Source organism: Argopecten irradians, chromosome 2 (genome assembly GCF_041381155.1).
Source record: "Argopecten irradians isolate NY chromosome 2, Ai_NY, whole genome shotgun sequence".
NCBI lineage: Eukaryota > Metazoa > Mollusca > Bivalvia > Pectinida > Pectinidae > Argopecten > Argopecten irradians.
In genome coordinates, this window is record NC_091135.1 from 53,444,377 (window position 1) to 53,462,275 (window position 17,899).

Below are 17,899 nucleotides of genomic sequence, written 5' to 3' on the forward strand. Positions count from 1 at the left end.
TATGAGTAGATCGTATACTTTATATCTGAGTCATTTTTTCAGATTTTGAACGGAAAATTTTGTTGTAAACAATTATCTTAAAAAAAACCCAAACACACTTTTAGGAAAAATGGAAAACGAAATATTGCACTTTGTCATCTCATTTCACCCAGTTAAAGGAGGTGTCCAATATTTTGCCCTGCATTAAAAATAACTCTCAGGACATTTTCTGTCTATGTGTAAATAGGTTTCAAAATTAAAATCCGGGAACACAGTTTTTGGGTGATATATATAGAGCGAGTGTAGGTAGCCAGAGAACTCTGTTTTGTTAATAAACCTAAACATTTCCAGTTTAAGATTTCAGAGTCTAATTTAAGTGAAAATTAGTGTATAGTAATAATTTTGGATGCTAAACATAAAGGTAACAGTTTCGAAAATATTGGTTGCTATGGTAACAAAATAGGGGCCTATAATTGGCTGAAATTTAGATATTGTCAGATTGAAGTGAAAATTGGTACAAAGGAGTTATGAGGTATGTTGAATATCATGATACTTCAAAAGATGTTGTAACAAAATATCTGATTGATTAAATATTGTCGATTTTAAAAAAATTGAAGTATTGCAAAGGAACACATTCGGAATGCTTTGTTTGCATGGTAACAAAATGAGCGACTCTGATTGGTTAAAAGGAGGGGTATCACTATGGGCCGTTTTACGGCCACTCAGTGATAGGCAAAATATTTTGCAAGAAGATACATTAGGGTCAGCTGCATAATGTATGCTATTCAGAATATCCGATTTGGTCTGCGCTCATGGTAATTTCAGAGGTCAAAGGGTGAAAATTCACATTTTCATTGTTATTTAAATATTAGAATAAAGATAACATTTTTGCAGATTTTTCCTATACATGTAGATATTGGGTTTGTGAAATTCAGTTCAGAAAAATGATGAAAAATCCAAAAAGTAGGTCACAGTGACCTAGTGAAGCATTTATCCTATTTTCGCATTAAAAACTTTAATATTTTTGATGAAAACTAGGATTTTTTTCAGAGATTTGATAGCTTAAAGTACTGTTAGATAACATCATTTTAGGCCCTTTATGCCTTTTAAAAAAAAAGGCAAAATAGATAAAAAGCACATATAAAGTAGTAATGTACCTAAACCTATAACACTGCAAAATTTGAAAAAAACGGAGCGTTGGCAGATTTTGCAACCCAACCTTTGGTTACAATCCATGCAGAACTATATTACTTGTAGCGATTTAAAGGATCTACCTATTTTCCCCTTTTTGGGCCCGCCGCCCCAGCTAGGGGGGTCAGAGCCAAAATTTAGGCAAAATTTAGGATTTTGTACCTCTATTCCCACTATTGGGCCCCGCCCCTCCTGCCCCCGGGGGGTCAGAGCCAAAATTTATATAAAATCTGTTCCCGTCTTCCAAGAATGTTTCTGGCCAAATTTGGTTACAATCCATGCAAAACGCTATGACAAGTAGCGATTTGAAGGAAATTGACGGACGGACGGCCGACAGACAACGGACGCCGCGCTACGATATAAGCTCACCGGCCAAAACATAACAAAAACAATATTAAAATATTTATAAAACTTTAATAATCTATATTAACGAGAAATAAAACATATGGTATAAATATATAACGTTTAGATGAACCGAAACATGAGACTTCTGAGTCGTACGCCAAACATCATAAGCACCATGACCACGCCGATCAGGGATATCAACAGGCTTACCGTCTCCAGCTCCTGGAAAACAAGACACAGTGACGTTGTAAGTATTGTAATAAAATTGAACATTACTTTCTGCTGTCTTATACACAAGATGTACAGTGTAAACACCTTTCACAAATATGACTACCTGACACAAATGCGTTGCATGTCGGAAATAATATTGATGATATTAGGAGTAAAATATGCTGTACAGAAAGAGCGACTGAAAGTTAACGGGAGACGTCAACAGACCAATAATCGAAAGTTACTTCCACATTTTGTTTTTCAATTTTGTATCGTGACTGTTAATCAAATGACTGTATTAAGCGTATGAATTCTATTCATTCTGAAAGTTGTACCTCTTTAATAAAATCAGAATATTCCTTCGTTTATATCTGATGAATAATTAATTTGTTATCTTCGTTTACAGCATTAAACCCCACATTGCTTTCTTGTTTCAGATCATTATGCATGTCTTAAGTAACTATAGTTCATGCCATTTCAATGATGTCAGATCCGCAGACTTTTTTGATGAATTCTGACTCGAATTTTATAAAATAAATTCATACTAAGTACTGTAACCTCATGGATAGACAGACTGATCTATCTAAGTTTGTCGGAGTTACTTCCCTTCGTTTATGCTGTTTTAGCCTTTAATTATATTTCTATATTGATTTGCCTTGTTGAAAAAAAAAGAAGAAAAAAAAATACAGATTATCTTATCATGAAATAGAATTTTTTCTTTATTCTCTAAAAAAGCACTCCTACTGTTACTCTGTCCTGTTGATGTTTTTATGGACAGATTAGTATTGTTTTGTTCAATCCATCGGTTTTAATTTTACAAATAAGATAAGAGATTATTTTTACTTACATTAGTACAGCTAATCCACAGCACCGGTTTGGATTGAAGACGTAAAGCATGTATATGGCTCCCTTGGGAGTCAGTATCAGGCCCAGATTCCCCCCATTTAACGTCATTTTCCTCCTGTACTGACGGCGGTACGCAGTAATCAGGGCCGTTAATGTACCCTACAGGGAGACCTCGCCTACCGAAAACACAAATACACTTTCATTGTTTTTAGCAATCAAAAGACATAATGAACATATTTAATCGGGAACAGATAAAGGCACTTCAAGCAATAAAGAGTGATCTTCATTTTAAAATTTGTTATTGTTTTTAGTCCTTCTTATGATGAATAAATAAACATCATTTTTGTTTTACGTTCATGATCACACGTACCTCAGCATGCGACACCTGTGTTCCTGTAGGCGGTACGATGCTGCTAGCACATCCGTCACCGTCCGACTGCTCCAAAGCCTTTCAGCAACAGCGGACGCTCTTGGCCTATAAAGCATTCAAGTTAAGATGGTTTTGGCAAATAAAATGTAAAATGTAAAAGTATCAATTTTTGGGTTATACACTAACATTAAAACGACATTTTGATATATCATGTGGTTGGTCATATATCCCATAGTTTTACTCCGCAGTGGAACGAAGGGAGATAACTGTTAGATAAGAATGTTCATTTTTATCAGACTCTAAAAGGATTTGCCGATAAACTTGCAAAATGTACATCACTTTAGAATAGTCATGTTAAGGCTTTTTTTTCATCTCACAATAAACTTTAGAAATGTCATTAAAACAAATAGATTGATGTTGACATCAATGTGTTAAATCTCGTAATATCTAATGATATTTTCAATGCCCAAAAAGCTCACCAGATTTAACGAAGACTACAATTTAAAGGAGAGGTAAAATATTATTATGATTATAACGACATGAATAGGTTATGACACTACATTTGTATTATAAATATTTTACACTTAATTATGAATATCTGAAGAATCTATTAACTATTTTACTTCAATATAGTAAATATAATCCAACAAAGAAAATATTGACAATAGTCCATCAAGACTATGACTATATCAAGGCTAATCAACAAAAAGTATTTTACACATCCGTCAATTACAGTTTATTGACTTAGTAATATTATTATTTTGAAAAAGAGTTTACTAAAAAATATAGGGTTAATCTTTAGAAATTCACAGCATATTTGAAGGAAGGGCGATAACTCCTACCAAAAATATGCTAGTTGTCCACAATTATATTGACGATGATTGGTTGGGCGTTATCCCCTTAGGTATAAGTTTCGGGAATATTACACATTTAAACACTGTACAACACGTACCACAGGAGACTAATGACGTTTTCGTTAGTGATATACTCGCTCCACAGGCACGCCTCCCCTCCTAGTATCATCTTCTCTCTGTCTTGTTTACCTGTCAAGTGAAAATAAAATATCAATCAGCTAAATACACACACTTCCCTATCCTACTATATATAGTACATTTGTCTACAATTAATTATGATTATCTGATATTATTATTAATACTGGTTTTACGTTTATTTTGGTTTATGCTAAAGACAGTTTTCCTTCCTGCCTCTTAATTTTTTACTCTTTATTCTATTTTCGTATTTACCACTGTCTATCCGTTAATTATTCACTTAGTGGTCACATAGCTGACAGTACCTGTTCGCATTGGATTAGGATCACATCTGTAGTACTTTGGCCAATGGACGCCGTGGTCAATCCAGTCCAGATACCAGCACGTGCTGTAGATGACCTGGTGACCTCGGTCGATCGCCTGCTGGATTTCCCGTATACCGCCTAACCAGATCTGGATAATCGTATCATTCGGAATCTGGAAGATAATTTTAAGCGAATGTGATTTGTGAAAACTGTTTTAATTTAATTTGTATTATAAAAACGGATTGTTTGAAATATTTTTTTATTCCTGCAAGACCTAAAATCACTTGTAGCCTTTGCTAAATAAATAATGACTTCATTTTTCGACAAGCCTTTCCCCACAACCTCATTGTCTAACGTGTTGTTATCTACTATTGCATATTTTTTTACACAATTAAAAGCATATCACTTCATATCTTTATGTAACGAACATCTAAAATTATTCAATTGGAAAGTAAATAGTGATGAATGGAGTTTTTAAAATCATTTTTCCTTGTAACAGATGAATACTTATCATACGAAAAAGATAAATAACTAATTTTTGCTATCCACCATGGCCTACCTTCAGTCTATTTCGCATAGCCTCCTCCCACATAATAAAACGTTTCTCTCGGCCTTGTTGGCGAGAAACATTTTTAAGATTGTCGGTGAACCTTTAAATTCAAATTATATAAAAAGTTAATGACGTGCATGGATGTATTAACAAATATAGCTAGCAAATTTCTCCTTAGTATCAAGACACGCGAGTATATAAAACAACGATATATTTAATATGTGATTTCCAACTTTAAAAAATTGCCGGTTTTATAGGAAGGACGAGTATATCCATCGTTTGTAACTATTTTCATATTCACATCATCGATACATTCATCAACCTTATGGATAGTGCTGCTTTAGACGCTTAATTCGTGACGACTTGTCATTATGTGAAGTAAAGCATCATTGGGAATATTATAGATGGTAGCTCCGCCTACCTGGTGACGAAATAGTTCCAGACCTTTACCATCGGATCCTTCATCCTAGAAGTCGTGTTCCACCTATCGTCCATTAAAGAGAGTAACAATTTTACATCCGGATTAGAAGCCCTGCAATAGGTGAAAAAATCATTGGATAGAACGCAAAAATCATGACATAAAAAATTGATTCATATATATACTAATACCTATAGTTAATAGAAGTACTACTCTGCTAACATAATGTTTCCAGTTGTATCAGACTGCAATCATCTCACATTACTCATTTTTATCAAATATATGACCCTTTGCCAAAATATATTAGTTGCATATAAATAGAGGTTACATAACGAGTGGTTGTTGTGTATGGAATCTCGACCAGAAGACATATTCCACTATTGGAATATCAGTATTTATATCCAGAATACATCACAGATATTCAATGGCCCACGAACACGACAAATTGTAGTACAAACACCTATTTGTATTATTTGTATGATATGAAGTGTGATTTTCTCATTTGAAAACAAGAAAGACATTACTACCCACCAGCATGTTAAAGGCACTTCGTCCCCTCCTAAATGTATAGACCGGTCACTGAATGTTTTAAATATCTCACTGAATAGTTTATCAAGGAATTCAAACGTGTAGTTTTTACTGGGATCCATAGGTCCCAGATAGCCAGGCACTGGTCTGTAGTTCTGGAAGCATTGAGTGAGGAGTTCGGGGTGACCAAATCCCCAGGCGAATGTATGACCTGTAAATAGAGACAATGTTAACACACTTCATTCACATTTGAGACGATTTAAGAAGAAAAAGTCATGAATAAATAAGCACTTCTATGACTTTATGTTTACACTATGAGCACTTGTTATCCCGATATCATTAAAATCCAATCAAAACAAATCTAACAATCCGAATATCGTAATATTTAATAATCTTGACTGCTGGAAATATTATAAATTCCACACAGCAAAGCCGATGACTTTAAATGCAAAGCTTAAAGTGAATTATTTGTGTTTTCCTGACATGTTTTTTTTTGTTTTGTTAATACATATGGACCAATGATTATTGAGATTCGTCTACAAAGGGCATATAGTTACTATAAAATCGTCTTTTACACGTATTTGTTATAAAGAATAAATGCCAAACAATAAAACAACAAATATTATACAAATTGATTTCCATCACCACCGGTGATACACCTCGGTGGTGGTAATCAACAAATATTTCGGCCTCGTGCAATTCAACATCTGTCGATTACCACCATCTCGGGCTAAATATTATGAACTAGATCACAGTAACCCATGGCATATTTGTTATATTTTCATGAAACGAATACGACAATCACTTAAAAAAATCATCAACACCGTACAGTACGGAAATGCTTCAAATTCTATTGAAGACCGACGTGAAGCCCACGTACGTCACGTTGTAACTCCAGTTTGGATGTTTTATTGCCTTCTTTCAGATAATTAGACTTGCATGCAGCTTTTTAATCTGATACATTTGTCGTGTCTGTCCTCTACTCGATAAACGTCTACATGACGTGCTTTATTCGAGACCTATAAATCTAGCGCGAAATTGAGCGTGAATCTTTGTGACGTCATAATAACGTAACTCACTTTTACGCGCGATTCCTCGGAAGTTTTCTACAAAACTTTACAACAACAGCGAGGCGTGCAATATAACTTCAAACTGTGCTTTATATTTTATGTTTTATTGAACTTTCGGATTAATAGCTGAACATATTATACCTCATTATATATAGATTTGTGTAAACAACTTATGTAATAACATGATGTATTATCCTCAATATACTTAAATTGTTTGCTTTGTATCCCGTAATACGACACCCTATTATATTATAATCCTTTAAAAGAGAGAGTTGAAGTTATATGGGTCTGATTCACATACACGTGATACCCAATAGCGTTTGTGCAGGACTTGTATCGCCGGTGGTGATGGGAAGTAATATTTGTAATATTAACGTTGAAATGACGTTAGCGCGGGATATCATCGTTCGACGTCATTCCATCACCAATGGAAACACAAGTCCAGCACAAACGTTATCGGTATCATGTGGTGCGTTAATTAGTCCCATTGCTTCACGCTACTCTATCACGGACAATAACGAACCTGAATACCTTACCTGGCGTATCAAACTCGGGGATAACTCTGATTGCTCGGATCCTAGCGTACTCAATGATGTCAGCGATGTCCTCCGGCCGGTACACCAGAGATGGGTGGTAGGCGCCCTTCAAACATTGACATAGAGTACTCACTTATCAAAACAATACAAATTTATGAGTTTTGTGTGAACACTATCAAGATTACAGTACAAGATTTTTTCAGAAGAGTTAGGAGGTGTGCCTTAATTACGATACCAGTCCAACATGTCTTAGAGATATTCGATTAAAGAAAACGAAATTCGAAATGAGAAACGACCGATTCTAAATGAACCAAAAAACATATCTAGTATAGAAAACATACATTTATTAAAACTTGAACATGATCGGCAAACTTGAAAAATTTCTATCTTAGATATACATGTAGTTACGTACCTTATCAGAGAGGTTCGGGAATGTCCGGCTGACGAATGGAAATGACTGGTCATCGACCATGTGCCAGTGGAGAACGTTCATCTTATTTTGTACCATGCCGTCCTATAATGGTGAAAGCCATTTAGAATTCTTTGTGCAATCAAACTTCATCAATAAAATATACAATCTGTCATGCAGTGAATGTGACTAAAGCTTTGCATGACTCGCAAGTTATTCGATAAGTTTTTTTAGGGAATGACACTTATCTATGACACAAAACCAGAAATATTTTTTTTGTCCAGCCACAGCAATATCACTGCCGCGTTACTTTTGAAATTATTTATGGAGTATTTTTTTAAGACATCTGTCTTTGATTTTGAAAACCATTTTAATATGAACTAATAATGATCAATAGTAGCTTACTAAAATAATGGTTGGTTCAGTTTGGTTTTTGTTGTATTTTAGTTTTTTTGTATTATATGTTTTATGAAGTGGCACTCAGGATCACATAGCAAAGACCTATTTATACTTACGATGACGTCATAAAAGACACTATTTTTTATAAAGTGTCTTGAGGAATCGATAAGGATGCCTCGGTGTGAAAATCTTGGGAAGTCTTCTATCAACGTCTCTCTTATATAATACTGAAACGGAAATGTACATAGTTAGAGGCTGATGTCAACAAATATACATTGATCATGTCTCAGCAACGATAAATAACATTTCGTTCATTAATCATGATATAATAAGTTTGTGATCGGTATTAATCTGCATGTTACCGCTCTCTACCCTAATTGTAATGAGGACCGGAAAGGAAAATATTTATTGTTTTTTTTTATCTTCTTCAGACAGGTAGCGACTTTTATCAATTCATTGTCACCCCTTACATGTATCTTACAAAATAATGTACGGTCGGAAAAGGTCGGTCAAACATTATTTGAACTGAATTTTCTATTCTTGTCATCACGATTCTGACATTATTACGTATGTACTACAAAAGAAAATATCGTATTTGACGAGAAACGTAAATATTATGACAAAGCAAAATACCGAACCATGTTGTCTTTTTGATTTTCTTATTGATTGTAATTAGTACAAACCAATCGAATATTTCTACACTTCTGAGCCACGAACACGATTTCTACCTTACGATCCTGATTGCACTAAAACGATAACCTATGCCTAGAACAAACTCCCCTTGTAATCTTGCCTTGTGAGTATTGACCTCTGATCAAGTCTCACTTGACCCCATTCTGTCCCCACTCCATACCGGGGCTGTCATTATTGTCTTTAATCCTGATGAAGTACTTTCCTCTCATTTCATCTGGGTGTGACGCCATATCTGGTCACAACCTTAACACTAAGCGACCTTAAACACTGGGATGTTAGATTCTGCTGTAGTCTAATTCGTTACCTGTTCAGAAAGTGCATGTTACTATAGTCGTGCGTCCCTATCGATAAGTCTTGTTACGTGAGAGAAGGATAGCCTTAGTAGTAATGTTTACGGTTTCATGCTACCATTCTTAGCGTAATATTTAGTAGATTCACTTCAAATACCATGTTAACTAAAGAGTTGAACTAGCTTTGTGCTATTGTATAAACTACAGCCTAATGCAATTCCAATGATTGTTTTTCCTTACAGTGATAATTTCTTTTTATTAAGACATATTTATTGTTGTAAATAAAAGCAATAAGACATTAGTGATAAAGTTAGAATAAGTACGTGTATAAAAATAATACCAGATATATACAGCACTACAATTGTACATAAAATTCCCTTACGATAATGTCGATAATATATTTCCAGTGCACTTTAAACCAAAGTTGTATTTTGTCATATACTAAGCATTTATTTAATGAAGGTGTTTTAAGGAGACCGAAATCCACCGAAGCACATATCTAACCGTTTAAATTTGTATCAAAGTCACATGAACCGTACAAATCAGGGCAATGAAACAATAACGATTTTAGTAATTACTTTAAACATTTAATTGGTACATGTACATATAATTTCTGATTGTTAAGTCAATAAATGAATTTAAGTTCATCTAGCTAACAAATGTACGTGCAAGTGATATAGCCAAAGAAACATAAAAAAGATAAACTAATGTCGGTGTCTTTCTATAGAAAGGACAGCAACCACAGCAGGAGATTAGCAGGGGAGTGAATAATGTAGGCACGGGGGTAGGGGGTACCTATAACTCACAAAACTGCAACGTAAATCAGACAAGATGCAAAGCGTTTTCCTGTTAAAGTACATAACTCACCGCAGGCACGAGCTTGGGGGCACCATTTATCTTACACGGGCTCCGTAACTTTCGCTAAACGTAACGTTTATATGACTGTGACACTATTAATTAAATATGTAAACGAGTCATGGAAATTTACTAATTGCATTGTTTTAATGTTCATATTGTATTAACTACGTGATATTGGTGTGCAAGAGATCTGACAACATCCCATAAGGCGTCTAATTCTAGTGACCTTTTCGATTGTCCAAACAAAAAAGCTTACAGTAAGTGTTGCAAGCAACACACGTCCCCTGCCGCAGATTTTTTTTATTCTATGGCAAGTTGTTATTGCTTAGTTATGCTATCATTGTACGAAGTTTGAAAAATTTTGTTGATGTGTTCTCAAGTTATCGTCCGGAAACGAATATTTGTGAAACAATCTATTTTTAGTTTCTTTAGTAGCAGTGGCCTTTGTAGTTGACCTTTTGACCCGGAATTAAGTCCCAACCTAGCTGTATTTACTTATAGGCTACGATTTTGTGAAATTTGATCAAAATCCGTCGATATGTTCCCTAGTTATTGTATGGAAGCGAAAAAAATTATAAACAATCTCTTTTTAATAACAGTGACCCTTGTATTTAACTTTTTGAAACAATCTATTTTAAGTAACAGTGACCTTTGTAGTTGACCTTTTAACCCCAAATGCAATCCCAAGCCAGCTGGCTTTATTTTTTTCATATGCTACGATTGTGTGAAAGTTGATCAAAATCCGTTGATGTTTTCTGAAGTTACATTGTCTGGAAACGAAAATGTTTTAAACAATCTAGTTTTAGTAACAGTGACCCTTGTAGTTGACTTTTTTTTATTCCAAATTCAATCCCAAGCTGTATTTTCCCATATACTACCATTGTGTGAAGTTTAATCAGAATGCGTTGATGTTTTACTAAGTTGTCGTCTGGAAACTTATATTTTGTCAGTTCGAAAGTGCTTGAATCGTTTTCATTTCTGTAGTTATTTAGTCCCAAATTGTTAAACAGTATATATCTATGTAGATATACTTATACTGTGACGACGAAATGACGAAATTGTCAGTTGATTTACTGCATTATAACAGGGAGGATAAAATGTAAAATGCAGGGATTCGAACCCGGGACATCTGAACACTAGTCGATCCGCTGCTCTACCTGGTCACCGATGATCGGCCCAGTCCCATCTTACTACACTCCTCCTTCCCTTTTCAAAGTCATCGCCGCCCTCGAAGACATACAAGACCATTATACAACCACAGTGGGTATTTTAGTTGGGCGCCAATTGCATAACAGGAGAGGAGAAAATGTAGCGGCCGTACCGGGAATCGAACCATTGACCCACCAACAGTAGCCGAATGTTATAAGGCTGAGCTACAAATGTACCTGGCCACCGATGATCCACCCATTTGCAGTATGGTTGTTAATTTCACAGGTGTAAAATTTCACGATTCACTTATTCATGGGGGTTATTATCATTGTAGTCGTTAAAAGCGCCATTCATACGATAGACTATAATATGTAAAACTATGATTTTTTTCTAGGTCAAAGGTTACACAACACAGCTGACCGATGGGCAAACTACGCGACGTGAAGCAATTACTGATACTGCCAAAGCTCAATCTGTCTGGTGTTCCTTTAGAGGAGTTTTCTTGAAGTCAACTTTCTTAAAACAAATGCTGTCTAAATGCAACCGATTGAGCGTTTTTGTGGCGCCGGACTCAGCCCTTAAAGGAATGGCTGTAGCAAAAATGCCTACGTTTTGAAGATTCGTCCTTGATTCCTAAAGTGCCAATCTATCTTTAAGTGCTGTAGTCATTTGTCGTGATAACGAGATGCGGTGTATCGCACGGTCTTGGCGGCTTAATCGTCGAGTTCATCGATCCGATAAAGAGAACAGATTGTGTTCTGATATAAATCTGACAGAAATAATCCGTAGTATCGACATCTGATTTATATATCAATGTGTTTGTTATTTGTTCAAGGGTTGGTAGCTGATTTTTATTTAGAACGCTTGATTATAACCTGGACTATTTTAAAAAACATCAGTTTATATGTACTAAATGGAGCATGATCAATAAACAAAATTGATCGGAATTGAAATCAACAAATGCATTAACAAAATTCGGAAGATTTTTTATGAATTTCAACATACGCTATTCTCCTTATTTCCAGAACTACGATAATCAGTTCCGTGACGCTCATTATAGCACCATAAAGGTGTACTTTAAAGTCTTATTGAGTGGCTTTACCTTGTTCTGTCGTTTGTAAACTAATTGGCTAAAAGTCTCGAGTCCTCGTAAGGCACCCCACACATCATTGGACCTCAGGAACACCCCAAACGGCTTCACCAATAATGAATCTACAGGATAAAAAAGTGAACGTTATATACATATGGTGAGAGGAATACATACATGGCAGTTATATTATAAGGGTTTTTAATTAGCAATATATTGTTACTTTGTTTCCAACAAATATATGGATTACGAAGGATATGCCAAACAACAGGGTGCTTCGGTTTGCCTCAAAACACGGAAAATTAAAACATGTACGTTTAGTGTTTTGGAAGCTGGAAGCTACATGGTAATGAGTTAGGTGTGTTTATTGTTCCCTTTTGTGTGTTACAGGGTTACCTCCCTGGTGAGTAGGTATCCATTGTGATGTCATCATTTTGAGAGTGAAACTCGCGTCATTTTCTCTGACAAATGTGACGATATGCTCACAAATATATGACGTCGCAATCGGACCTACCAGCACGGGACAAATAACTCTGTAGTATGCAAATAAGAAATGTGTGTAACAGTTAGAAATGTGTCCACGAGGGATCTCAAAAAGATTTACAATATACTAAACACTGAATAATAAGGCACGGACGGTATCAATGGTACATGTAGTAGGAATACGCAAGACGGTCATTCAACCCTCTTTACCTAAAACGCTGTATAATCAAAGTGTCAAGGCCACTCATAGATACTTTAAATAAAGGATTCAAACAAAGTTATAAAGAAATTGGTTTTTCATTTAAATATTGAATTTAGTATACTAAGTGTGCAGTGTTGAATTTTGGACTTAAATGTAAATATATACGGTATACCGTATTTATTTTATGAAGTTTATGTTTAAGTTGAATAGCTTATTTTCCTAAAAATAACTGAAATAAAAATGAAATAACGATTTCAACACCAATAAATCCGGTCAGAATCTGAGAGTCAATTTTTATAATTCTTTATTAATTACTAAAATTACCATTTTCGTCAGTGTCTCTTAAAAGACAAAAATAGTAAGTCAACATATCCGTATCTTAATATCCACTTAACATTTGAGAATATTTGAGAATATTTCCGGAAAAAAATATAGCATCATAGCCAGATACCTTTGCCAAAAAAATGGTACTTTATTTTGTTACGTATAACACTCAGATTTCTTTTAAATTAATAAGACCGCTAGTCGTAAAACTTAACATCAAGAAAACTTCATGAACTTTCTTTTGCAATTACATTCCTAACGTTTGATTACATTAATCGATCAGCAGCATGAATTACGTAATATTGGAAAAAACCATAAACAATCCAAAATCAACCGAAAGTCTGCCGCGGAGGAAGACATCGAAGAAGGCGTTGTTCGTGATTTTCGGGAGTCAAGATGACACGTAGTGAGACCGAAAACATATACATAAGTAGTCCTAAATGAACACTCAAAATATACTGTCTATGGTGCATATGTATGTGCAAATTCAATGTTGGTATTTTTGAATACTAAGGTTTGATTTATCCATACCATCAAGTAGTATGTAAATGAACAAAACAACATTTAATTTTCATCGCGGAGTGGTTTTACTGTTTAGATGTGCACAGGTTCGCCGAGCATACCTAAGAACGCTGTTTCACAACATCAATTATAAAATTATATTGAGTAATTGCGTTTGATTATGATAACCAGTCCCATACTTACACGATTCGTCTGACGACTCATGAGGATAGGACGAGCAGGTCTCCTTCAGCACTACTGCCATCCAACTAATGGAAGTGGCTTGGTCGTGAAGTTTTCTCTTATCTAAAATATCTTTATCAAAACCGCCATTTTTCAAATATTTCAAATTGTCATAGAACTCTTCAGATGCGAATTTAAAAATAATATCTTTATAACGTTTTATAGCTTTTTCTAAAATAACACAAGAATAGTTTTCTACTTTTATATCAAATGAATGCTGGTCTATGAGATAGACTTTTTCTTTGTCTGTCCTGTAATGTTGAGGTAGAGGCCATGGCTGTCCATGTGTGGCGCGGGGAGCTCTACGGAGCTTGAAGGCGGGTCCGCGGACACTTTTGAATTGTAGACTGAAATCTGTGTAATCCCAGTCGATGGAAACGTTGTTTTCGGTCTCCTTGCTTTTCACAGTATGAACATATTGCTGTCTATACTTATCTGAAAATAGCGAATTCAGAATTAAATGTAATTTAAAGTATATCGTGAAAGCGATATAATAGGTCAATTCTAAAAGCTCTGTTTCCCTTACCAGCATGATTACACGTACACTAATTATTACTAATTACTAATAATGTACATCAAATGACGTCTGCAACAAACACCTATGTTTCAAATCACATATTTCACGCTGGAATTCATTTAAATGCGAAAACACGCCGTCATGCCATTATACTTTCAGAACACCGTAATTATCAAACGTTCTATTTGAAATATACCTCCTATTTTGATGCTCGAACATTTTTTTTAAAATATGAAATAAACTACAGTGTATTTGAAATAAACAACACCAAACGTCATAATCATGTATAACATAGAAGCCTCTGATTCCAATGTTCGACTACTCATCATCTAGGAAACACCCTGCAGGAAATCTTTAGGTCACCATCCTCCTTATAGTTTAATAATTAATAATCATTAACTTAACAGTAACAATGAATATGGGTTACACGGATGTCGTCTAAAGATCTAAATGCAAGAGAATTGAGAATTACTAGAATTCGCAGTTCGATCTTTTCGCGAAATTGATACTGTACGACAACGACCAAAACGGTGTATGTAGTATTCAGGAAATAATATATTTAAGAGGTCGTAAAGTACGAAGTACACAAAGACCCGTGTACTATTGCAGCATCAGACAAATTACCTACGGTGGACGACCCAGTTTATAGAGGGCAAGTATTAAGTATTTATCACATAACTTTCTCTTATTGGTGACACAATTCCCATCACACATGTATAATACGACTAACATCATCAATCGTCATACAACCTATCATATTACGGTATTTATCACCAGTTCCGTAATATTCAACGCAAACCCACTCTTTGTTGTGTCACAACAGTATCAAAGTACAACTAAGTGTATTCATCATGCAAGCGAATCTTCCTTTAAGAGCATTACATTTGTATACTATAACTTACCACTGAGATAACACGTAATCAATGTGTTAAAAAAACACACGATTTTCAAAGACAAAGTAAATCCGTAAAGATCTATCTATGTCGGTATCCGACCAGTAGAATAAACTCATAAAGCCCGGTTATGTAATGAAAATATTAACATGGAGTGAGAATAAAAATCTTACCTTTGTTTCCGTATATACTACTTAAAAAGAAAACAGACGATTGGGCCAGTTACATTTTGTGTGCCTTTTTTACAGCCCATTATCGAGAAAACTAAAGATTCATATTACTAGTAGCACATTGCAAATACAAACATCTGTATACTTTTCATAAGTGTCTCATAAGCCGATATCGGCTGAACATCTTCAAAAAATTGACACTAAAATAAAATATTGATTGATTGATTGATTGATTAATTGATTGAACGTCATATTGACTAATAATAGTAACGATTTTAATTTCCACTTTTCCAATATTTATGTGAATGTTAATGTTTTGGTACATTGACCTACATTTTACTTTCCACTTTTCCAATATTTATGTGAATGTTGATGTTTTGGTACATTGACCTACATTTTAATTTCCACTTTTCCAATATTTATGTGAATGTTGATGTTTTGGTACATTGACCTACATTTTAATTTCCACTTTTCCAATATTTATGTGAATGTTGATGTTTTGGTATATTGACCTACATTTTAATTTCCACTTTTCCAATATTTATGTGAATGTTGATGTTTTGGTACATTGACCTACATTTTAATTTCCACTTTTCCAATATTTATGTGAATGTTGATGTTTTGGATACATTGACCTACATTTTAATTTCCACTTTTCCATATTTGTGAATGTTGATGTTTTGATACATTGACCTACATTTTAATTTCCACTTTTCCAATATTTATGTGAATGTTGATGTTTTGGTACATTGGCCTACATTTTAATTTCCACTTTTCCAATATTTATGTGAATGTTGATGTTTTGGTACATTGACCTACATTTTAATTTCCACTTTTCCAATATTTATGTGAATGTTGATGTTTTGGTACATTGACCTACATTTTAATTTCCACTTTTCCAATATTTATGTGAATGTTGATGTTTTGGTACATTGACCTACATTTTAATTTCCACTTTTCCAATATTTATGTGAATGTTGATGTTTTGGTACATTGACCTACATTTTAATTTCCACTTTTCCAATATTTATGTGAATGTTGATGTTTTGGTACATTGACCTAGTGTTTTTACTTCTACGAGAAAATAAAGTTTGAAATTGTAAAGTTGTAAACTTCAGCTACCAAATCCGATATGGCATTCTTACGAATACAGATTTAAAGTTTATATCTAATTCTAATATTTTATTTGTGTGACGTTAATTTGATTTTTCTATGTCGATAAGTATAATTTGCGACGTTTGGTCCTTACACAATATTTGATTGATAAATATGTACTTACGTATATCGAGTCTGGTTCTGTTTCTGTTGTATCTTAATGAGGAGTAGTTCCCTCTCCTGGGCCCCACTATGTATACCGGCCTCTCTTTCTGGACATTGTAGGAGTATACCTTGACCAGGAGAATGGTAATCCATGTTAGCGTTATAACTAGGTCGTTCATCTTCTACTATCCCATCCTGATTCTAAGCCGGAAAATAGAAAACAAGAATTGAGTGGTTTTTCATTTGTGGTATTGTTTTAACCACAGTAACAATGCAACTTTATGCTGATTTTTAACAATTTGAACAAAACATAAACATGATGGTTAATATTTTATCGGTATATCTGTATTGAAAAAAATGTCGTTATAGCGACTTCGTATGTCGTAATAACGACTTAGTTATGTCGTAATAACGACATAGTATCTCGTAATAACGACTTAGCTATGTCGTAATAACGACTTAGTTTGTCGTAATAACGACTTAGCTATGTCGTAATAACGACATAGCTAAGTCTTAATAACGACATAATATCTTTCCATCTAATCGAAAAATTCCGATAAAACAAAGTATGTTTAATGCCGTTTCAGACAAACTAACTTTCAGTAGACGGTGACCACAGTTATCAGAAGAATACATACGCTTCAGTGAGGTAAGACTTTCTAATAGGAGGACCTATGACGTTTTAATTATAATTTTACAATTGTGATATCATGCCATTTTGAATAAAGTTCGAAGTCAATTCTCAATACATGAAAATTGCGTAGTATTTAAACCAGCCGAGATAGTACATATTATGTAGTTTTGTTGACGCAGTGACGTCACAAGCTTGTATTGCATCGAATAAATAGAGGTTACACAATGAGTGGTTGTTGAATATTGAATATATTCCATACAAATGAGTTATTTTTTTAAAAGTTACAAAAGACACGACGATGACGTGACACTGAGAAATAAGTGGTTAGGTCAAAGTTCACCTTGTCAGCCAATCAGAATGCGTACAGAGTTTACACAATGTTAATCAACAGCTGCAATGTTTATTCAATGTCCTGAGAGTTGAATAGTATTCAACTACCCGCTGCTGTGA

The 17,899-nt window shown here is 34.4% G+C and overlaps 1 protein-coding gene across 2 annotated transcripts in view; it reads right to left on the reverse strand.

Moving 5' to 3' along the window:
• Positions 1 to 1,564: 1,564 nt before the first annotated feature.
• LOC138315929 (beta-hexosaminidase subunit beta-like) overlaps positions 1,565 to 17,899 on the reverse strand; it is a 35,424-nt gene continuing 19,089 nt past the window's right edge. For both annotated transcript variants that reach the window (XM_069257345.1, XM_069257344.1), the window contains exons 2-15: positions 16,835 to 17,016; positions 13,937 to 14,410; positions 12,238 to 12,347; positions 8,262 to 8,372; positions 7,750 to 7,851; positions 7,338 to 7,443; positions 5,735 to 5,942; positions 5,207 to 5,317; positions 4,795 to 4,885; positions 4,236 to 4,407; positions 3,894 to 3,984; positions 2,942 to 3,046; positions 2,573 to 2,747; positions 1,565 to 1,737 (exon numbers count right to left, since the gene is read on the reverse strand). In XM_069257345.1, coding sequence (XP_069113446.1) covers positions 1,636 to 1,737; positions 2,573 to 2,747; positions 2,942 to 3,046; positions 3,894 to 3,984; positions 4,236 to 4,407; positions 4,795 to 4,885; positions 5,207 to 5,317; positions 5,735 to 5,942; positions 7,338 to 7,443; positions 7,750 to 7,851; positions 8,262 to 8,372; positions 12,238 to 12,347; positions 13,937 to 14,410; positions 16,835 to 16,994 — 2,118 coding nt within the window. In that variant the 5' untranslated portion in view covers positions 16,995 to 17,016 and the 3' untranslated portion in view covers positions 1,565 to 1,635. The remainder of the gene's footprint in view (positions 1,738 to 2,572; positions 2,748 to 2,941; positions 3,047 to 3,893; positions 3,985 to 4,235; positions 4,408 to 4,794; positions 4,886 to 5,206; positions 5,318 to 5,734; positions 5,943 to 7,337; positions 7,444 to 7,749; positions 7,852 to 8,261; positions 8,373 to 12,237; positions 12,348 to 13,936; positions 14,411 to 16,834; positions 17,017 to 17,899) is intronic.